The sequence below is a fragment of the Brachyistius frenatus genome, unplaced genomic scaffold, assembly GCF_029030835.1.
Source record: "Brachyistius frenatus isolate BFR_SWC_R1_liver_20210118 unplaced genomic scaffold, ASM2903083v1 Contig_568, whole genome shotgun sequence".
In the NCBI taxonomy this organism is placed as follows: domain Eukaryota; kingdom Metazoa; phylum Chordata; class Actinopteri; family Embiotocidae; genus Brachyistius; species Brachyistius frenatus.
In genome coordinates this window covers 12168-35540 of record NW_027211167.1, presented here as the reverse complement: position 1 = coordinate 35540, position 23373 = coordinate 12168, and the positions used below count along the sequence as shown (strand labels likewise).

Sequence of the window (23373 nt, the reverse complement as noted above, 5' to 3'; positions counted from 1 at the left end):
TTGATTTTCCTGCATGTTTGCCTTCGTTGCTGACTGAAATGATTTTTGTAAACAAGTTTGATAACACCAGATAGAAAAATACTGCAGGGAGAATATAACAGTGTGATCACATTTAAACTAAACACCATGTTTTTCCAGGAAAAAAAATGATCCAACCCCCTGATTTTAATGCCTGGAAGAGATGTTTTATAACTCCAGGATATTCCAGAAATTCCAGGAAATAGCGGGAACCTGTTGTTTGTAGGGTTATTATTTATAATGTGTTTACTTTATGCATTCTGTTGAGAGAGTTTAATCTGAACGCTGCTTCAACGGGAAGATGAAACTCAAGGAAATCAAACCTTTCCTACAGAGGAGGAAACACGATCAATACGTCTGATCAGCTACAGTTCGATTGATCAACTCTGGAATATTTCTTCTCTGGTTTACGCGTCAGAACATTTTTAAATGTTTTCCAAAATCCTTCAAACTTCCTCATTATTTACATGAAAGTGTGACACAGTAAAACCAAATGAACCCAACATGAACACACCAACTCATAGCAAAACTTTATTTAAGCTTGACTGAGTAAAAACATAAATACTTCGTGTTTGTTTGCTGACTGACACACGTCCAGTCTGAGATTCTATCACTACCGATTCCTCCATTTAAAAAAAGAAAGACCTTCAAAATGCCACAACGGGGGCACGTTAATCCATGTCTGCTTCTCACAATGCACCGATCGCACACAGGTCCACAGCCGTATTTTCACAGTATCACTATCAGAGTGGGCGGCGAGCCGCGCCGCGCTCCTTCAGTTAATTACAGTCTTCTGCTGCGACCGTGGAGCTCATAAATACGCCACCTGGATGAGGCCTCCATCCTCTACCAGCTCGTCTCTGCAGCTCCACACCTGCCTCCAGGAATAATGTGGGATTCATCGCCTTAAAACTCAAAGGTCAAGCGAGAACTGACCACGTCAGAGTCTTTAAAAGTTGCCCCAGCCGGTGATCTCTAACGAGTCCCACCTGACTGCAGCCTGCAGCCCTTTTCCTCCTCCACCTTCCACCTCTCCTCCACCGTGACTTCGGGCTACTCGCTGCAGCTGCTCCCTGCTGCCTCCAGAGGGAGCCTTTCCTCCACAGCAACGATGCTGACAGGGTGGTAGACCTCCTCGACTGGGTGCGAGTCCCTCATGGCCAGGTAAATGGTCGAGTTGAGTGGCACCAGCATCGTCTGTGGAGGTGGGGGGAGTGGGAGGGGGCGTGGGAGTGGGAGGGGGGTGAATCCGTCATTACAAACAACCTCGTGCACTAAAATCAGTGCAGACACATAAATAAAAAACACAACAACAACAACACACACATCTTTGAGGTACTCCGGCAGCGTATCTTTGGGACAGAGAAACTGGTAGATTTTCCTCCAGTACACCACGGCGAGCACCACCACGACCAGCGCCGCCACCATGACGACGAACGCCACCACGGCCGCCACCCACGGAGCTTCTTCTTCTGCAAAACAACCAGATAGACAATGGCTTTAAATCCCGTGTGACTCGCTGTCAAACTCACACGTGAAATCCTGTAAATATTTTTGTCCAGCTTCGTACACAGACAACATCGAAGCTGCAGGCAGCAACAGGCAAATATGACCACAAAAATGGAATATAAACAAACACAAGCTGATGTTACAATTAATACAGTTAATGTCGGACTCATGGTTTTTACCGTTATTAGCGGATTTTAACGTGATTTTTTTTGAGTGATTTATGCTTTTTATTGTGTTGTTTTGATCAATTTAACCTGTAAGGTGTCTTTGAGTATCTTGAAAAGCGCTATATAAAAATAACAATTTATGATTAGTATTATTATGATTATTTTTGTTACACAAAAATGAATATTTTCTATATATTGTAGTCGCTGCTGTGGAGATGTTTCATCGTCTGTCTGCCAGTTTTTTTTGTAAAACTGGCAGCTTTCAGGATGTTGTAGACTCGGGAATTAAATCATCTCGTCACAAATCTAAAGCGAGAGTGACATTACACGTCAAGTTCAGTTCAGTATTTCAGCCGTCACCATCTTTGATAGTTCGGAGCAGTTTGGAGCAGGAATTAACCATATTTGGATAATGTGGGGGGATGAGCCAGCGGTGGATCTGACTGATCTGATTGGAAACCTAACGATACTACATCCCCCCCACCGATAGCTGTAACATGACTGCACCACAGGCCTGTCAATCAAACAGACACACCCCCAAAAACAGGTCTTTTTGAATCCTATTTTCTAATGAATGAGGGATTATTTTTATATGGACCTCCAGAAAACTAATAAGAAGGAGTGACTTTAGCTAACAACACCGAGATAACTGCTGGAGACATTTTATTGACCTTGTATTTGAAGAGAGAAGTTGAATAGGAGTCTATGGAACCGGAGGCTTTTTGGAGCCGACCTCTAGTGGCACTCGGTGACATTGCAGTTTAAGAAACTTCTGCATCAGAACCATTTTTCAGACCCGGAAGCTACGAACACTTTTATATTCAGTCTACGATCTGAACTGGCTCTGAGACATGAAGGTCAGTTCCAGAAAGTTTCTTCAGAAACCATTAAAACTCCATGATCAAACTGTCTCTGAGGAGTGAGTGAGGTTTGCTGGCAGTACAATTAATCTTTTATATTCTGACATAATTTTGGATGGCTGACCGATGACTGATTTTCGGCACTGGCACATCAAATCCTTTTAGGCGGATTCAGGATTTGCTGACTCGTCGGTAAAGATGCCTACCATTGGTGGTGCTCTCACAGACGATGGCACTGGGCTCGCTGGGGTTGACGTTCCTGTCCGTGAGGATTATGACCTGGATGCAGTACTTGCTCCAGGGCTCCAGGTCGTTCAGGACCACCCGGTTCTGTTGGAGGTTGCCGATGCTTCTGGTCTGCAAGGAAAGCAGCAGAGAAAAGAAGTTGGTCCAACAAACTCCAACTCCCACAATCCTCCCACAGACGTCCGCAGGGGGGGTGACCGACCTTTTCTCTCTGGTCGTCCTTCCAGTACGTGATGTTGTAGGTGGCCACGCTGTACATGTGCCTCAGCGGCGAGATCATGAACTGCGGATCTATAATGCTCACTTCCAGAGTCGCCTTGTTGGAGAGGAGAGACACGCCGGGCGGACCGATGACGCCTGAGGAGGAAGACGAGGAGAGAAGAACATATACGCATGAAACGGGAGGTAAAAGCTGACAAACCGCTTGTAGATAAAGCAGCAAAGGAAAGTAGGAAAGTAGAGCTCAGAGTTTAATTATGGAAATTGCATGGCTCCGTGAGGACTTCTGTAAATCCAGAGTTATATTATATATATATATATATATATATATTTATTGAATCTGTAAATATCTGTTAGCTGGGTGCTAATCAGATCGTGTACTATGAACTTTTGTTGTTGTTTTTGCATTAACTTTTAATAGAGCAAAAGTTCATCAGAATAACTTCCACAAAATATTCTAAATCCATCCATTAAACAATGTATTCAAATGTTTTTTTCCCCGGTAATAAAAAAAACGACACATGTGCCAAGTTTCAGACTGAATACGAAGAGGTTTTTTTTGTTTTCACTCACTGTCTTTGTCCAAGGTGATCTCGTTGCTCTGCACCCAGGAGGAGCTCTTGGCTCCGAGCTGCGCCCGAACTCGGCCCGAATACCTCCCATACACGGTGACGTTGAAGGAGGTGAAGTCACACTGGAGGCCGGAGGTGTTCATGCAGCCGGGTCGGTACTCTGTGACTGAACTCCTGAGACAACAAACACGCACTTCTGACATCACACATCTTCAGTTTCAAGTGTTTGGGACAACAAAATACACACAAAAAAAAAAAAAAGAAAAAAAAACCCTCGATGGTTCGACTGTGGGGAGAAACACCAAGAGAGACAGTGTGTGTGTTTTAAAGTGTGTTTCCGTGTGTCAATACTCTTTTTTTTAAATTACTTTTTAATTAATCCAAATTATCCTCTGACATTTGGTCTAGTTTTGTGAATATGCATTGAAAACATGTTACGACCACCTTAACACATTATTATACTCATACTGTTTCTTTATGGCTAATATGTTATCAAACTATTTAAACTTCCAGCAGAGCAGCATTAGCATTCATCTTCATTTACTGTTTTTTTTTGGGCGGGGGACTTTTAGACTCCTTTTTTAATTTTTTTTTGAATATTTTGCTGTTTTGGGTTTTCCAACAGTCGCCATCGTGGCCACGTAGCAGACAGTAAAGTATTTTCAAACTGTTCAAAATGTTTCACTAAGTACCACTGTATATTTTTGGGGGTAAAATAACCAAACAAAGCTGCAGATGTGTTGGCGTTAACGGTGATTTGAGACGACACAACTCCGTTTAAAGTCACGCAAAACGCAACTAAGTGCAAGTATATAGACGGAGGTGCGGTCAACCAATCACATCTTCCTCGAGTCCGAAAGAACCCTCGTGTCAAATTTGAATTTCCTCTAACGCGATTGGACAAAAGGGGTCGAAAGGTCACGATGACTTTGACCTTTGACCCCCAAAATCTAGTCAGTACGTCTAAGCGTTTCCGCCAATTGTGAAGGAATTCCCTCGATTGCGTCCTTGGAGATTTTTCCCGAGAAAGAACGACCTCAAAAACAACACTGTCCAGCAAAAACCAAAACAATCCAACATAGGCTGAAAAATCTAAGATAGATGATAGTTCTCTATAAGTAGGTCACAACGAACAACACCTTCTATCATTCCTGCAGAAGTAGACCAACCTTTTGTTTGTCTTTTATCATGACTCAGTCACGTTTTTTATGTCAGAAGAGAAGATTCATAACAAGAAAAGTCTCGAATGTCACGGCGGCATCTGATTAACAGAAACCCAAAGCTCTGCTCTCTAATCATTTATTTTAACAGGAAGTAAAATGTTCTTTACCGGAGAAGCGGAACCACACAAATAATGAAGCACATTATCACCTATTCATACGCAAAGCAGCGTTAAACCAGCTGGAAAGGACCGAGTGAATCTCTGAGTGAGGTCAGACAACTTCAAAAGTGAAACATGGGGAGATTTTTAAATAAATAACCGGCACTGCTGGCTGGAAACCAGCAATTAACTGGATTTTTTTATTTTTTTTATCAATCAAGTCCTTTGTTTCTTAACCATCTGTTTCCAGCTCTTTAAATGTGAATAATCTGTTGGTTTGTGTTGTCATTTTTCATTACTTTTCTGACATATTTTTTTAGTCTAACTTATGATTCTATTGACGAATAAACCGCATGGACTCACCTGTACTCGGTGGTGTAGGTCAGGCCGTCGCCCCCCCCCTCGGGTCGGTCCCACCTCAGCACCAGGTTCATGTTGTAGGAGGTCAGGCGGACATTGGAGGGTCCGCTGAGGAGTCCCGACACCGCTGCACAGATCCAAAGTACACAGTCAGTTTACATAGCTACTACTGCCGTTGTTGTTTTTACTACCTCAGTACAGGGGGTTCAAAGTTCACACCTCTTATTCCTTTTGATTAAAAGAAAAGCTTCTGGTTCCCCGGATGCATATTTAGTCAGCTGATCACCTTTCAAGCCACAAAACCACCTGTTTTTAAATTCACATAAAATAAATTCAGTTGAAAGGTGTTGAAATATCCTTCAATTCATCTACTTGTAAATATTATTAAACTAACAGCGGCCTGAAGTTCTCGCCTGCAGTGTTTTATACAGGTAGGACAGTTAATGATCCGCGCACGCACACACACACACACACACACGCTGTAAATCAGCGGATCGATTAAAAAACAAACAGAAAAAAGCGACCTTTTTTCTTCTCCTAATTTTTTTTTTTTTTTTTACCTGTGGACCCGCACAGAGATGAAAACACGAGGACAAAGACACAAACAGCAGCGGGCATGTTATCCGTTCACTGTCATGTAGTCCGGCAGAGTGTGTGAGAGTGTGTGTGTGTGTGTTGTTTCCTGGTAGCGTTCAGTGACAGAAGGCGGGGAAGTACGCGGAAACGAAACTTCTCTTGCGCAGAAGAACGTGCGCGTTTCAAGGAATCCAAGAGTCGCAGTCTGCCTTTAAATGTCCAACAATCACACCTACACTCATATTATACGGGTAAATTAATTCCATCATTGATTTATGTGTGTGTGTGTGTGTGTGTGTGTGTGTGTGTGTGTGTGTGTGTGTGTGTGTGTGTGTGTGTGTGTGTGTGTGTGCCCCGTTTTGTTTTGGCTTTTTTTTTTGTTTAACTGTCTGTGGTTCGTTTTCGCTACTAGAAATTAACCATACAGGAGGACAGATCTATGGTGGATCTGCTCTGTAATAATATAAATAATCTCATCATTAATTACATATTGGACATTTGTTTGGACAATTCCAAACCGAAACAGCTGTAATAACTGCCACTTTTATATTTTATTTTTATTTTATTTTTAGTCAAACAACAACTTGAGTCGATTCAATTTAACTTTGAAATCATTTATTAGAACATAAAAAAGACAACTGGTAAATATTGGCAGGCAAGAGTATGCAAAATCTAACAGAACTGCTGAAACGCTATACTGGAGGGACTCACTACCGCCCCCTAACGTACAAAGTGGTATTGCAAGACGGTGCTCAAAATCGTACAGATTTGCGCCTTTAAAACTGTAACAATGCTTCAAATATGTAATAACTGATGTTTGTAAAATCTCAATCTGAGATTAAATAAATGTAGTGAAAATATTCAAATAAAGTAAATTTGAATAAGAAATGATGATCTATTCATGATAATAAATCTCCAAGATGTCTGTTAATTTATTCTGTTTTTTTTTTAATTAAGAAAATAATTGTGAAAAGCTTTCCAGTTTTATAACAATGGGAACACATAATCAGGTGCTGTGATATCTTGGTGTTCAGTGGGGTCAAAGGTCATATTTTTCTCCTCGTAAATGCCAAGTTTCGACGAGAACTCTCAGAACCCGTCGGTCGAATCAGGCGCATCCAAACAAGCTCCTGCGGTCGTCCGGCCTCCGTCCGGTCCGTCCGAGCTTCCTCTCAGACAGTTGGAGGAGTCGTTGTCAAGCAGCTGACAGGCCGAGCCGTAACCCGAGAGGTCGGGCGGCGCACTCCCACAGTTCAGGCCTCGGAGGAGGAAGTACGACTGCAGATAAGAGAGCCAGACTCAAACAAGCTCGCCGATAATAGTAACTCGTCTTCAAGTCTCATTAGGGCTGTTTAGGAGCCTCCGATAACTGCAAAGGATCAGACAGAAAAGTTCCTACAATAAGAGTTTTTACTCTAATCGGAGAAAACAGTTCATGTGTCAGGGACTAATTTTAGCACATTTATATCTGGTGAGTATTTCAGGCAAGCAGGGCGGTGGATACGAGTCAATTCAATTTAGAGCTGGAAGGAAAAACTCCCTTTTAACAGGAATAAAAACCTTCAACAGCTGGAAGGAAAAACTTCCATTTAAAAGGAATAAAAACCTTCAACAGCTGGTTTTAACAGAAATGATGGGAATGAAAAAGAAAAACTAGCTTTAAACAGGATTAAAACATCGGACAGCTAGAAGGAAAAACTCCCTTTTAGCATTAATAAAACCAGCAGGAAAGGACATTTCCCTTTTTAACAGGAATAAAAGCTCCAGCAGCTAGAGTGAAAAACTCTCTTTTAAAAGGAATAAAACGGACGACAGCTGGAAGGACAAAATTGCTTTAAAAATGAAGATATGTCCGACAGCGGGAAGGAAAAACTGTCTTTTTAACAAGTACAAAAAAAAAAAAGCTTTTAAAAGGATAAAAACCTTCGACAGCAAAAACTCCTTTTTTTTTTTTTTAACAAGAATTAACAGGAATAATCTCTACGAAAACAAGCAGCAAAGGCATCGGAGACACTGCGAGCAGGTGAAGTATTTCTTTTTTTTGGAGAAAACTTTACAGCTGACGATGAACAGTCGATTTTTCAGGGCGCAGCAGCCGGATGTGTTACCAGAGATCCGGGAAAGCGCCGCCGGAGCGAGTCGAAGCTCAGCTGACCGCCGTGGACGACCAGCACCGTGAAGAGCAGCGCCAGCACGGAGAAGGCGCCTATCAGGCCGAAGACCACGTGCACTGTGAATATTAACCAACAACATAACTATGTTGTATTCGGCGCGGTGGGATGCTGTGACGGCGCAAACGGCAGTGACGTACGCGAGCTTTGGGCCGGAGGAGGGCTGGTGAGGGCGCAGCGGGGCGCACTGGAGACGGCTTTGGAGCTGAAGAGCGACTTGACGGAGACGGTCACGCAGTACTCCACGCCGGACTGCAGGTACGTGATCACCGTCTCCTCCTTGTAAGGCAGACTCAGCGAGAACTGAAAACACAGGCAGAGATACCAAGCGACGTTTTTTTTATTTCCAGGTAAACACCTCCCACACGTGACCCGAGACGAGGTCGGGTTTGTGCGTTCAGGATGTTGCGGAGAGAGAAAGTGTGTCTTAAAAAAAAAAAAAACGTAACCGTAAAAGCAAAACCAGTTTTCTCAGAATGCAGAAACAACAACAGCCTCCGCCAGAAGTTCTCGGTACTCGTTTTAATACACTTTTTATGACATGTAAATGAAAAATACAATTTGTAAAAATGCTGCTGTTCGTTTTCTCTCGGCCACAAAGTAAGAGAAAGAACTTTTTCTATTTAGAATTTTCAGATTAAAACGGAAAGTTTGAGAAACAAAAGTCGACATTTCAAGATGAAAGTCGCAAATGTTATTTGGTCTTTACACTCAAAATGTGGCGCTCTTTTCTGTCTGACTCCAGCTCACCATTTGCTTTAATTACATTCCTTGTAATTCCAGAGAAACTGTTTCAGTAGAAAAAAACATAGTGATGCTCGTTATTTTCCTGGTTCAGTGTTGTTTTTCCCATAAAGGGCTGCCGACAGGCAGGTCATCAAAACAGGAAATGAACACGAATCACTGGTGTCTGTCGGGTTAACTCTTCAGATTTCTAGTTTTAGTTTAGTAAAACATGCTGAAGAAAATAAAGTTTTGAACACGAACAGGAAACAGGGAGTAAACTCTGACAGCTTGACGTTTAAATATCAGAAGTTTAGCATCGACTGTCGGTTCTGATGTAAAAAAAAACACAGTTTAGGTTTTTGTTTTTGTTTTTCTCATCGAGGCCGAGTGTTTCCTTGAAGACAAGTCGCAGACAGGAAGACTAAAACCACAGTCAGAGAAAAAAAACACCAGGTGCCTGAGGGAACTCGAACGCCTCTCAGCTCGTGTGTTCTGCTCAACAATGTGAATTCCTCTGAGAGTTGCAGGCCGTGCTGTGATTTCTCCGTATTCCACACTGCTGAGTTTCAGATCATCTAAACGCACACGACTTCAGATAAAACATGCAGATGTGGTTTCACGATATCTTATCAGGTTAACCTATTGTAGGGAGGATAAACAGCTCAGATTACTGCACCGCTGAGGTTTTTCAGTTTTAAAAAAAACAGTAGAAACACAGAACACGGACCCTATTACTGTCAAAACTCTTGTAATCTTCAAGGCAGACCGCTACGTGTCCCTGTTTGCTGCAAAAGGCCTCTGTGGAAAACAAACTCATATTTTATGGTGTGGAGAATAAAAGCGAGACTTGTATCTCAAAAGGAAGCCGAAGCAGAAGTGTCTTAAGCTGCAATACCACTGAGTGCCACTAGACGTTGGCTCCAAAAAGCCTCCGGCTCCGTAGACTATCATTCAACATCTCTCATCAAATACAAAGTCAATTAAAACTGCAAGTAGTGATATGCAGGCCCTTGCACGGTGCACGTTGGGGAGCCGGCGGGTCGGGGCCACTAAAATAAAAAAAAACGTTGCCGGGAGACATTCGTGTACCAACTTTCATGAGTTCTTGAATATGATAAAGCCTCCAAAAATGCAGTTCTTTGCGGAGAAAAATAAGGAACGAAAAGAATAATAATTCCTTGGATAACAATAGGGATTTCACACCATCGGTGCTCGGGCCCTAATAAAATGTCTCCAGCAGTTATCTCGGTGTTGTTAGCTAAAGTCACTCCTTCTTATTCGTTTTCTGGAGGTCCATCTGGAAATAATAAAACATTCATTAAAAAATAAGCTTCAAAAAGACTATATTAATATGAAGCCTGTTACGTCCACCACACGAATTAACTTCAATATTCCCGCTTTTTGCTCTGTTTTTGGTCTCCGCCAACTAAATGCTCCGCTGCGTCCGTCTGCTGTTAATATTACATGATATCAACGCTGCACTGGTTTAGTGCAGTTATTTATGTTTTACCCTTTTTTAATGTCACCCTTTTGTATAAAAATCCATCGTGAAATGATTTATTATGAGGTATGTTTCAGCTCCCTGCAGGAAACACCGTGAATGAAAGAGTTTTTACTGGACTGCAAAACCAAAACCCCCAAACAGTTCTCGATCTTTCAGCCGGACACGTACCTGCGCTCCGTCCCTGGTTCTCCGCACGTTGAAGATTAATTCTCTGTAGAGGTCATTCAGCTGCGGGTTCTGCTGGAACGTCTTGACGGCAGGAAGTCGGAGCGTCAGGACCAAACAGTTCCCGCAGCCGGACACGGACACGTCGGGAGGTCCCAACACGGCTGTGGGAACAAATCAAATCTCAAGTCAACGTGGGAAGAGATTAGTTTCAGAATAAATCAATGAAGCAAAGATGCGAGAATGAAAGTTAATGGAATGGATTTGGTTGAATTAAGTAAAAGTAATAAATAGATGAAAGTAACAGATTAAATTGTCATCTAAGAAAAAAAAAAATCAGCTGAAGTGAAGGTTAAATGATAGAAGCAGCTATAGTTGATGGAAAACGGTTCAAAATTGTTTGCTAAATAGATAAATATCTGAAACTTTTTTCATCAGAATAAAAATAAAATCGTAAGAACACAAGCTGACCAAATAACAAAAAAGTGATATTTTAAAATGATTACTTCATGTATTGTTGTTAAAAAAAACCGGCTAAAAATCAAATAAAAATAGCACTTTGGGACCTGTGGGGAAAAAAACAAAAACATGAATCACTGGATTAATCCTTCCATACATTATTATAAATTATTGTTATACACGACCGGCGAGTACTGAAAAATGGGATTTAATAATAAATAATTGACCCCTCTGTGAGGAACATTTGAAACTTTTGAGTCATGTGAGTAAAGCCGGCGTCTCACTGTCGGACAGCGGCTGGAACAGCCCGGTTACGGTCCAACTGGACCTCTGGCCCGGCACGGCGGCCTGGACGCGGGCTTGGTAGTGGTCGAACGGGTCCTTGAAGGCCTTGGTGAGGTTACACGTCTGTCCGGCCGTCAGCTCCGAACACGACACAACCGGCCTCCACGAGCTCCTCCTCCAAATTGAAAAAAAAACACAACCAACCAAACGCAGGCAAGAGTCACATGTCAATAACAATAAATCACTTACAGCCGAGTAAAAAGGAAACTTACATTGATTATGAAGATGGTTTCAAGTGCTCTATTACTCAGAAAGGGAAGTGCTGACTCAGAGACACTTCAGGGACCAAAATGAAACATGAAACTTATGAACTAGCTGTCAACAACTTTGGGACCGAAACATCTCCAACGACTCTTTTGATTGGATCGTCACGCAATTCAGTGAAGTCATGGATGTTGATCCAAATGCTGATGATTGATTATTGGCTGTCGGCTTGGATTGACGGTAAATTACGATTTAAAATTTGCCACAGGTATCCATAGCGACCTGTCCGTCCTATCAGCGCCACCAACAGGTTGGTTTTCAGTGAGAGAACTGCAGAACTAACGACAATCCCATCAGCCTCAGACGCAAAACATTAACATGAGCATGTGGTGTGGATGAACTTTGACCTGGGCGGTGCTGACCTTTGAGGTCGCAGCCGGTTGCTGTTTTCAAGACAAAACAAAACTGAGAACACAGCTGTAAAACAAAACAAAACTAAAGAAATATCAAAATATTAATGCATATTCCATATTGCCATATTTGCGAGAGTTTTCAATTTTGCTAAAAGTCAACAGAAGCTCTTTGCAAAACAAAAAACAGCTTCATCAACAACAAAAACCTCCTCATTTACAATGTGCAAAACAAACCACGTGCTGGCTGAGCTTTTTAGGTGGAAAGTGTAACAATTGAACCAAACCCGTGAGTCGACACATGAACCGAGAGCCAAATCAAAGACATTGAGGACGAAACCAAACCTCAACGATCCAAGATCTCAGTGAGGAGCTTCCTGTAAGGCCAGAGAGAGAAAAACCTCCGAGGATCCGGTACCTGGAGCGGAGGACCTCCACCGCGAAGCGGGCGTCGGAGGGCGTCCGGGGTCCCGGCAGGAAGCTCAGCGTGTGCTCCATGTTGAAGGAGGAGATGGAGGCGTTGGAGGGCGCCGGGAGGGAGACGCACGGCGCTGCAGAACAATCACAACTTCCCGTTATAAAATCTGCAACTAAACCTGCAAATTAAGAAGGGAGACTTCCTGCAGATTTACAACGCCAAAATGCACAAATCTGATTGTAAAAGGTGTTAAAAAAAGAAAAAAAAGAAATGCAGAGACGAGTCGTGGCGTTCGGAGGGCGGGGAGCGGAGCATTTTAGTTTTACCCAGGTGGAGGAGCAGGAGAAGCGTCCACAGCTCCATCGTCCCTCCATGGACTGTGTTGTGGCTCGCTGAGGAGGCTGCCGGGGGTTTTATTATAAAGCTGGAAGCTCTTGGCGGAACACAGAGGGAGGGAAACAAACACAGCTATCACACACGGCTGCTGAGTTTCTGTTTCCCGTGAAGTCCCTCCCTGAACCTCAGATGATGCAGCTCTCACACACACACACACTGGTTTCACATGTTTGTGAGGTTTTATTTGTGTAAAGTAAGTTTGACATTGAAGAGTCAAATAAAAATTTAAAAAAAAAACAGGACAGTAGGTGTAACATGGAACATGTATGAGTTGTAACATATTGTTTTATGGCTGAGTAACACTGAGTTGATACATGTTGATTTGGTCGGTATAAATACATTAAAGTGGATCAAAATATGTTGGATTATATTGTTCTAAACATGAAATCTGGCAGAATTTAATAAAAAAAAAAATAAAAAAAACACAATGGCACAAATGACAGCAGGCTGTGCAATATTAAACTTTCACTGCAGTAAACATTCAACTTTATCGGAAGGTAAGTGATGTAACAACATGAAAACATCATGGTTTTAAAGACTAAATTATTTCTTATCGATTATAAAAAAATAAATGTTCTTAAACAGTTGAAAAAGGTTCGTCACTTACGTGCCGTCGTTTCTGTTGACGGTTCCCGAGAGACAAAACGAACGAAGGATTCAGAATAAAATCCATTTTCTGCTAGTTGATTAACGGTTCTGCGTTCAGAGCTGACAGTTAATTCCCTTAAAAATCTTATTTTTCCGTTGCAGTTCTCTTGAGTTTTTCTGTTTCTACAGTTTCAGGTAAAAAAAAAAAACAAACAAACATCTGAAGACACTTTGAAAATGCTGCTCTTTGTTCAGATTATTATAAAAACAATGACGTCAGGATGTCATGTTTGATCAAATGTGTTTGTTTGGTCTCTGCAAACAAAACCTCCTCCATGGAGTCGCCCTCTAGCTGCTCATCAAAGAGGTGCAAACACACTTTATAAACTTTCCCTTCTCCTCGCCTGAAGAGTTTCATATAAATATTTCATTATCAAGAGTTCATCATTATTATTCAATATCAAGTTTTTGATTTTGTTCCAATAAAACAGCTGACATTTCTTTTGTTAAATAAACTTTTAGAGTTCAAAGATCGTTCTTCACCAAACAAACGGCTTAAAAAAAAAAGATTCAAAGGGGGATCAGGAGGTGGTTCTCAACTGGTGGGTCCCGGCACACTTTTAGGGCCCATTTTTTTCCCCCCTGGAGTGTGGACGAAAAGACGAACCGTTAAATTTTAAAGTCTACAGAACTTCTGCTGCTGCGCTTTTATTTTGAAGTACGAAACGATGAGAGCGTCAGCTTTGCCGTTGGCGTTGTCATGACAGCGATGCTCAAAAGAAATAAAGAGGTCGAGAGAAGTCCGCCTTTTCATTTCATCCGTACTACGTCCGAGTATTATTTCATATTTCAGAGTTTAGATTCCGGAAACTTGATTAGCAGCAGTTTAATCCTGTTTGAAGGCAGATTTGTTTGCCTTAAAAAAATTTAAAACAAAATAAAAGTGGGAAAGCCGTGTCTCGTCCTGAGGTTCGGTCCGGTCGGTGGACCAGTTTTTCCATCAGCGGCTCAGAGTCATTTCGGAGGGAGATGTACTCATTTCTTTTTTTGATTGGTGCGCCTCCACAATGGTTTTCGTCCTATGCAAAAAAAAAAAAAAAAAGAACCTTCTAGCTGTCCGACACGTAAAATCAAGTACCAGGATTATTTCTGATGAGTTTTTGGCGCTTCGCAATATTTAAGAAAAGAGATTCTTGATCAGTCATCATCGGGAATGTGGAATGTCTGTCTGATGATGACATCACTTCCTGTGAAGCAGCCTTCAAAACCAGCCAACGTCCTGCCCGGCACTAACGCCTCATATATCCACAGAGCTCGTCTACATCCTCCTCCTCCTCCTCCTCCTCAAACAGGGAGACGGTTTCCATGGCGACTCCCTCGGCGCCACATGTTTGTGAGGGCGGGACAGGAGGAAAGAGAGACTCTATGTCAGGATGGGATTTCGCCTCCTCTTCCTCCTCCTCCTCCTCTTCAAGCCTGCTGAAGGTTAACGTGAGGAGGTTCACACTGTGGCTGTCCCTTCCTCCTCCTCCCACTACCGCCTCCTCCTCCTCGTCCTCTTTCTCCTCCTCCTCGTCTCTTCTTCCTCCGGTCACACCGTCTGAACTCTGACCTCTGACCTGCAGGTTGAAGTCTGACGGCCGCTCCGAGGGGACGCCGGCCGGGTGTTGAGGAGTGGCGGACAGCGATGATGAAGAGGAGGAGGAGGAGGAAGAGAGGAGGTTGGCGCCTATCCTCAGTTTGTAATCTCCCCCTGTGCTCTCGCCGGTTCCCTCCGTCGGCTCGCTCTCTCCGTCGCTCTCGTCTGACGACGACTGCCCGCTCTGCTTCTCACCAGCAGAGGGCGCCATCTGCAAAACATTGAGGAGGGAGGAGGACGAGGAGGAGCGGCGGGGCGTCATGACCAGCACCTCCTCGATGTGATGGACGGTCTCCTGAGACAGAGAACAGACACATCTGATGAAGAAAACACTTTATTCATTATGACGTCTTACAACAAAACAAAAAAAATTCCAGCTTGTGTTTTGTGAGGAAACTTTGTTCTGATGTTCTGCGTGTCATTATTGAAAACATAAATAAAAGAATTAAATAATAATCTGCTGTTTTAATGACTGTTTTTAAAGTTTGAATCACAGTTTTTAATGTTTGAATGACTGTTTTTAATGTTTGAACGACTGTTTTTAATGTTTAATGGCTGTTCTTAATGTTTTAATCAGTGTTTTTAATGTTTCAGTCTTTAATGTTTGAATGACTATTTTTAATGTTTGAATGACTGTTTTTAATGTTTGAATCAGTTTTAAATGTTTGAATGACTATTTTTAATGTTTGCATCAGTTTTTAATGTTCGAATGACTGTTTGTAATGTTTGCATCAGTTTTTAATGTTTGAATGACTGTTTGTAATGTTTTTAATGTTTGAATGACTGTTTGTAATGTTTTTAATGTTTGAATGACTGTTTGTAATATTTGCATCAGTTTTTAATGTTTGAATGACTGTTTGTAATGTTTGAATCAGTTTTTAATGTTTAAATGACTGTTTTTAATGTTTAATGGCTGTTCTTAATGTTTTAATCAGTGTTTTTAACGTTTCAGTCTTTAATGTTTGAATGACTATTTTTAATGTTTGAATCAGTTTTAAATGTTTAAATGACTGTTTGTAATGTTTGAATGACTGTTTTTAATGTTTGAATCAGTTTTAAATGTTTGAATGACTATTTTTAATGTATGAATCAGTTTTTAATGTTTAAATGACTGTAATGTTTGAATGACTGTTTTTAATGTTTGAATCAGTTTTTAATGTTTAAATGACTGTAATGTTTGAATGACTGTTTTTAATGTTTGAATCAGTTTTTAATGTTTGAATGACTGTTTTTTAATGTTTAATGGCTGTTCTTAATGTTTCAATCACAGTGGTTGGGGGTGGGGGGGTTCCGGAGCTACCAGAGTAAACAGTCCTACAGTCACTACGTTTCCTGTGTGAAACTTCAAACTAAAAGGACTGCTGCGTCTTATAAAAATAAAATCTGTGAAGAGGCAAACATTCAGACAAATCACAAGTTTTGTACAAATAATCAAATCTACAACCATCAGATATGAAAAGAGCATTTCATATGTAAGGAAGAAGTTTAAAACTAAAACTTCAATGTATAATAGGTTTATTTGTCTCATTTACCTCATATGGAAAACGACCTCAACCCCTCCCACCCCTCCCCCCCCGGGGGTGAAAAAGAAGCTGCCGAATCACTTCAGAGGAAGTTAAGCTTCGACAAAATGCGACAAGTGTTTTCTACGAATTTGAATTCATCGGCCACAAACCTGCCTCGTATGAGGGGAAACCCCCTCCGTCTATATATCTCGCTGTCACTCCGGTTGATTTGTGGCCCTTAATAATGGAACCTGAAACTGCACGCTGCTTCATACAAAGCGTGTTCGAATCCCCCCTCAGATGCAGCCAATAATAAAAGGTTAACCGTAACGGCACCCACGTCCCCAACGGTTCTTCTATCCTGGCACGCCATCGCGAAACAAGGAAAATACTGGTATTAATGGAACGTTTCACAAACTATCAGTGACAAGAGCTTTTAATGTCACAGTAAGTCCCCTCATCGCAGCGGATTTATTATTAATCCGATTCTTCCAAGAAGCACTGTGTGAAAATGACTTGTAACAAATGAGATGACTTTTCTATTTTATATCTGAGTATTTAAATCTTCATACATTTTGATAAAGAAAAAAAAAGAGTTACGTAAAAATTGCGTGAATGAGCAAAACAAAATCACAAACCCAGAATGAAAAGTGTGATTTTTGTTTTTTTAAAGCACTACCTGATAAAGAAATAAATCTGTAATCGATTCCTGTGTAAAATATTTTCGTTATAATCTTTCTATATGTATTTATTGGACTTAAAGAACCGCGGCGATAAAAGCTCTCCTAAAAGCTCCTAAAAGCCACGTCTCTTTCCAGAACAGAAAGTCTGTGGCTGTAATATAGAAACAACGACTCCATCAGCTGTCAAAATAAGAGCTTTAGATGCTGTTTAATTCATGTTCATTCAACACATAGACCTGCTGGATGCACACAAACAAAGAGACGTCTCTGACAACTAGACGTGTGGATAAAACTAATTTAATATTCCTTTGATAATGAGCATTTAATTCAAAACATTTTATGGGAGTTTTGCGTTAATTAGCCGCATTGTGCCGACAGTGTTTTTTCCAGTGAAGTATATATATATATCAATATTCCTGATGCTTTTAGCTCTGATTTTGTTTTCCTCCATCTTCGGGCTCGTTAGCTGCTGCTGTTGGTTTACAGGACTTTTTTTTTAATATAGATATATACACATATATACATATACATATATATACATACACACACACACTGTTAAGGAACTTTGAAAAGCCATTTTCTCTGAGCTCTTCACATCTTTCTGATCCTCTAACCTCGACTCCACCTCAACCTCATCTACACAACACCAACGAAAAAGAACAAGACGACGAAGAAGAAAAAGACAACGAAAAGGAAGAAGAACTCTCCTGCAGCTGGCGTTTTTCTTTTCTCTTGTTTCACCACAGCTCAACCAGAGCACCATGGCAGAGTTCACTTCCACCTATGTGTTGGGTGTGAGTGTGTGTGCGTGCGTGCGTGTTTCCGCCTGCTGTTCTTTCCTGTTAATTTACTCAGAAAATGTTTATGCCATGCTGCTCGCTGCCAAAACCACAAATGACAACAGAACATTTGTTGTACTTTCAGTCATGATCAATCTCTCTTTAGATTTAAAAAAAAAAAAAAAAAAACTTTTTAGTTTTTCCTCATTTATTTTTTTGTTTCAGACTGTTTCAGATTACAGATTACCAAAAAAAATCTGTAAGGTTTGCTATCAGAGGACACAATTAGCCATCAAAATTTTTTTTTAAAGAACACAAACTAGCAACATAAATCAGGCTTCATAATATTTTTCCCCAGGTGAAGAATGGAGTAACTAAAAGCAGTAAAAGCAAGGTAAGGCTTGGATACCACACAGTCTGTTCGAGGTCATCGGTGTGTCACCTCTGGTATGGACAACATCACCAGTTCTATACTGGCATAGCAAACATCATGGGGGCAGAGATGAACACATATAATCACATTATTATTCTAGTAGACAGATTCTAAAACCGCAAAAACTCCAAACTCATGCAATACTTTGTCACTTGCATTTTTTGGGGAATTTGATGCACTTGCATTTCTTAAGAAGTAGAAATAATGAAGAAACCCCCCCCCCCCCAAAAAAAAACAGGGATTTTATGATTTCTGATGCTGCAGAGATCGTTGTTGAATAACATCATAAGAGTAGATATTCTGTCTACGTCCACCTCATCGTTTTTTTTTTGTTTTTTTTTTATCTCCACAGTGAGACTTTCACACGTTTCACGAAGACCTGAAGTGAAATTACAGCAGCTGCATTCACTGACGTGAACTCGTGACTCACCAGAACCGACGGCAGCGACGTCCTCTTCAGACAGATGAAGCCAGAACGGAACAGAGCCACGATCACCAGCCCGATAATCACCATCGGGATGAACACGATGGAGATCACCAAGTCTGCAGGGAGGAAACAATTACCTCACACGTACATCTTCATCATCATCATCATCATCATCACGACTGACGTGTCAGTAAATAAAGTCCGAACTTCGGCTGTAAACGTTGTTTTCGAGTGAAATCAGCTGTTAGCGTTGTTATCCATTTGTTGATTTGGGTTTAGTCGTTTTTTTTTGGTAAAATTAGTTGTTTGTTAACTTGTTAGCTGTTTAACTTGAGTTTAATTGCTTTTTTTTTTTATAGCTAAATTAGCTGTTTGTCAGCGTTGTAAGCGAACGTGGCCGTTAGCGTTATTAGCTGAAGGTCAGCCGTTTGTTAACCTGCGTGTGGTTTTCAGCGAAAATGATTTGTTTGTTAGCATTGTTAAGATGGTTATCGGAGCGTCACTTCCTCATGAAGCTCGTTGCTTCCTCTTCCTGCTGCGTTCAACAGGAACAGTTTCTGAACTTTAAAATGCGGAGGCGTCCGAAGATACAAGAAGGGAGGAAATCAAATTTTTAAAAAACACTCACGTGAAAACACGGACACACCTTCGGAGAAGACGGAGGCAGCGGGAGTGCACGCGGGTCGGCTGAAGTTGGACTCCTTGTCCTCGAGGCTGTCGGAGAAGCGGATTGAGACGCAGTACCGTCGGCCGACCCCCAGGCGGTCCAGAACCACCGTCCTCAGAGACCTCGTGTCCCTCAGGAACTGGATACAGGACGGACGTTCAAGATTAACAGTTCATGATTTCATTAAGACTTTCTGACATTTAAAAAATAAATAAAAAAAATCAACACAGTTCACAGGTTCGTTTCAAAGCACCCGATTCTAAAAGGGGATCGTAAAAGGTACTTTTATTTTGGCGGGGTGACTGCTTGATGTCTGGTCACACCTTTCTAACTCGTGGATGCGTTACTCAGACGTGACTCCTGCACCAACAAGCCTTCTTTGGTTTTGGTTTTTTGTTCAGCGGGTTAGTGAGGTATGTTGAGGTTGGGCGTATGACGCTGGCTAGATCACCATGGTAACTGATGCCGCAAACCTAACCTGGTCCGGAGCAGGTTATGTTGGAGATATCGGATCAAAGACTGGCTCCCTATTTGTGTGTGTGTGTGTGTGTGTGTGTGTGTGTGTGTGTGTGTGTGTGTGTGTGTGTGTGTGTGTGTGTGTGTGTGTGTGTGTGTGTGTGTGTGTGTGCGTGTACCTGTGCTTTGTCTCCGTTGTCGCTGTCGATCCTCAGCTGGTAGCTCAGGATGTCGTAGCTCCCCCGGTGTCGCTCGGTCGGAGGCTGAAGGTCGATGCACAGATTGGCGCCGCAGGCCGTGACGCTCAGCAGCGGCAGGCCGAAGTGAGCTGGGAGAAAAATAGTTTTAAATTTCAGATTCTTTGCTTCTAACTAAAAAAAAATTGTTGTATCACTTTTTTTGTGTGACAAAAAACAACGACTCGACATTTCACCGCCATCCCATGGGTCTAAAATTAACACTCACCTACTTTATTTTTTTTATTTTTATTGTAACTAATGTCTCGGTTCGTTTGACCCCCCTCCTCCCCGTTTTGGTTCGAATGTCTTTTTGTTGATCACTTGTATTATACTATAAAAAATTCAAAATTGAAGTATTTAATAAGAAAATGAGTTTTAAATTTCAGATTCCTTGCTTCTACTAAAAATGTTTAATATATTTTTTAGCCTTCGAGACGGCGACAAAACTTTAGTCACGTGACAGAAAACGACGACTCGACAGTTCACCGTCATCCCATCGGTCTAAAATGAACATTTTTCGTCATCGTCAAAGATGCACGACTGAAAACTTACTGATGGGTTTAATTCTTTGCGCGTAGACTTGCTCTGACTTCCGTTTGTCCAGCACAGCGGTAACCGCGGTGATGTAGACCTCCACCGGGTCGGAGAACGCCGCCGTCAGGTCGCAGACCAGCGGCTGCTGGACGCGCTCGCAGCCGACCACCGGGATCTGGGAGGAACTCCTTAAAGGACGGACACGCACAGTTCAGACAGTAAACATTCAAATCAGCCGAATAAACATGTTTACAGCCGAGAAAAAACCCACATCTACAACAGAAATAAACATGTTTACAGCCGGAAAAAACCCCACGTCTACAACAGAAATAAACACGTTTACAGCCGGAAAAAACCCACATCTACAACAGAAATAAACATGTTTACAGCCGGAAAAAAACCACATCTACAACAGAAATAAACATGTTTACAGCCGGAAAAAAACCACATAAACACGTTTACAGCCGGAAAAAACCCACATCTACAACAGAAATAAACACGTTTACAGCCGGAAAAAACCCACATCTACAACAGAAATAAACACGTTTACAGCCGGAAAAAAACCACATCTACAACAGAAATAAACATGTTTACAGCCGGAAAAAAACCACATCTACAACAGAAATAAACATGTTTACAGCCGGAAAAAAACCACGTCTACAACAGAAATAAACACGTTTACAGCCGGAAAAAACCCACATCTACAACAGAAATAAACACGTTTACAGCCGGAAAAAAACCACATCTACAACAGAAATAAACACGTTTACAGCCGGAAAAAAAACACGTCTACAACAGAAATAAACACGTTTACAGTCGGAAAAAAACCCACATCTACAACAGAAATAAACACGTTTACAGCCGGGAAAAAACCACGTCTACAACAGAAATAAACACGTTTACAGCCGGAAAAAAAACACGTTTACAACAGAAATAAACACGTTTACAGTCGGAAAAAAAACACGTTTACAACAGAAATAAACATGTTTACAGCCGGAAAAAAAAACACGTCTACAACAGAAATAAACACGTTTACAGTCGGAAAAAAAACACGTTTACAACAGAAATAAACATGTTTACAGCCGGAAAAAAAAACACGTCTACAACAGAAATAAACATGTTTACAGTCGGAAAAAAACCCACATCTACAACAGAAATAAACATGTTTATAACTAACTCCCCGATTGGTCGTCGGTACATAAACAAACATTAACCACACACAGGTGAAACGCACCTCTCGGTTATGACGGTGACGCTGTAGGAAACTCCTGCAGGTGTTCCTGGCCCCGCCTCCCATGTCAATGTGTGATTGTAGTGACTCGGAGTCACTCTGACATTCACAGGCATTGGGAGTTCACTCATAGCTGCAAAACAAATAAACAAACAAACAGGATGCTAAATGTGAACACAGGAAGCGTCAACAACACGAGGACGGGTGGATTTTGCCTCCCTGAAACTTCTCTCTGGCATTGTGGGTAATGTAGGCACCAGGCTTTGAAAAAAAGAAGATAAGGAACCTTTGGTTGTATTAATATTGTTGTTTTAATTTTAACTATCTAATAGAAGCGGTGACTATTTTTTTTTTATAATGTAAAGCGACTTAAAAACTTAAAAAAAAGATTTGGCTCATATGATTCTTTCTTCTTGATTAAAACCACATAAATAAAAAAAAGTTTATGGACACCTATGATTCAGTGATAAATATATTGTGGATTAATTGTATTCACCTACAATGAAGTTTTTTTGTTTTGTTTTATGGCAAAACTGTCACTTTATTGCACAACATATTTAAACTTGTGCCCTTAAAAAAAAAAAGAAAAAGAAAAGAAAAACCAGATCAACTTCCGGGTGAGCGTGTTGTCTGTTTTTATTTTCTTCAGGTAACCATGTTAACTCACCTGGCAGGACCAGAGGAAGCCACGTGAGCGTCCATACGACAGCCGTCGTCATCACTGAGGGACACACCATCCCCGCTGCACCGCCATCCCATCCCTCCTCCGCCCCCCCACCCAGCTCGCGGTCCTTTCACTTTCTCTATGACCACCGTCACAAAAACATCTTGAAAGTAATAAATGAATCACTGACATATGATGAATAATAATCCTGGGAATGACTTCGCGCTTAACATTAAAGTTTAGTCGGTTTTTTTTTTAACCTGTTTTCCAGTTTTATCAGTCACAGACGTCCTCAAGTTCACCGACCAGCTCAGTTATCTTCATAAACTCAGCCTGGCTTCACGAGAAAAAAATAAAGAAATAAAAATAACGAGATTGGCGTCTTTTAGCAACACGCCGGAAACGGTATCCGTCGCTGCAGCGAGCTATAACAGATTAGCACCGACCGATAAAACCTGCTTAGCCGACAGCCGACGAGTGACGAGGAGTTCAGCGGCTGTAAACAAAAACAAAAACAAAAACACTGTCCGGTAACGGAGCAGCTACCGGTCTGTTCAAGACGTGAAGCCGAGCAGAGGCGGATAATCACGGATCCTCACACAAAACGGCGGACACGTACACGTACACGTACACACACACACACACACACACACACACACACACACACAAAAACTGCTGCTGCCTTCACGGACCTCCAGAAAAAAAAATTATTTAGGAGTTTGTAGTAGTTTCGTGTATATTATAACATTTCACTTAGAAATACTTTAGATAAAGGTTTTGCGCTTATAAATTCTATCAAATGAAATGTTATAGACTGAATATATATTTGGAAAACTCTTTCCGAAAAAAATAAATAAAAAACAGTTCAAGAAAACCGGTTAC

General features: G+C 41.4%; 3 protein-coding genes and 1 long non-coding RNA gene across 7 annotated transcripts in view; 1 reads left to right on the top strand and 3 right to left on the bottom strand.

Moving 5' to 3' along the window:
* Positions 1-23373, top strand: part of LOC138614779 (uncharacterized) — a 39349-nt gene that overhangs the window by 13265 nt on the left and 2711 nt on the right. The window lies entirely within an intron of this gene.
* On the bottom strand, positions 537-5932 carry LOC138614776 (interleukin-10 receptor subunit beta-like). Its single transcript, XM_069688355.1, has 7 exons — positions 5833-5932; positions 5276-5399; positions 3593-3765; positions 3003-3157; positions 2761-2911; positions 1345-1490; positions 537-1215 (listed from the first exon to the last, which is right to left on the bottom strand). The coding sequence occupies exons 1-7, from the start codon at positions 5888-5890 to the stop codon at positions 1072-1074; spliced, it is 951 nt and encodes a 316-aa protein (XP_069544456.1). The 5' UTR covers positions 5891-5932; the 3' UTR covers positions 537-1071.
* LOC138614772 (interferon alpha/beta receptor 2-like) lies at positions 6447-12737 on the bottom strand. Of its 3 annotated transcripts, none has more exons than XM_069688347.1 (7): positions 12577-12737; positions 12251-12383; positions 11158-11333; positions 10418-10578; positions 8160-8322; positions 7957-8078; positions 6447-7126 (listed from the first exon to the last, which is right to left on the bottom strand). In XM_069688347.1, the coding sequence occupies exons 1-7, from the start codon at positions 12611-12613 to the stop codon at positions 6938-6940; spliced, it is 981 nt and encodes a 326-aa protein (XP_069544448.1). In that variant the 5' UTR covers positions 12614-12737; the 3' UTR covers positions 6447-6937. The 3 variants fall into 3 exon arrangements, with proteins under 3 accessions (XP_069544448.1, XP_069544449.1, XP_069544450.1); XM_069688348.1 differs by having other exon boundaries at positions 11158-11330; XM_069688349.1 differs by having other exon boundaries at positions 7034-7217.
* LOC138614771 (interferon alpha/beta receptor 2-like) lies at positions 12807-23136 on the bottom strand. Of its 2 annotated transcripts, XM_069688345.1 has the most exons (8): positions 22752-23136; positions 22495-22654; positions 21831-21960; positions 20615-20784; positions 20003-20151; positions 19329-19506; positions 18704-18816; positions 12807-15168 (listed from the first exon to the last, which is right to left on the bottom strand). In XM_069688345.1, exons 2-8 carry the CDS (start codon positions 22562-22564, stop codon positions 14524-14526), a joined length of 1455 nt encoding a protein of 484 aa, XP_069544446.1. In that variant the 5' UTR covers positions 22565-22654; positions 22752-23136; the 3' UTR covers positions 12807-14523. The 2 variants fall into 2 exon arrangements, with proteins under 2 accessions (XP_069544446.1, XP_069544447.1); XM_069688346.1 differs by having other exon boundaries at positions 19347-19506; positions 22495-23136.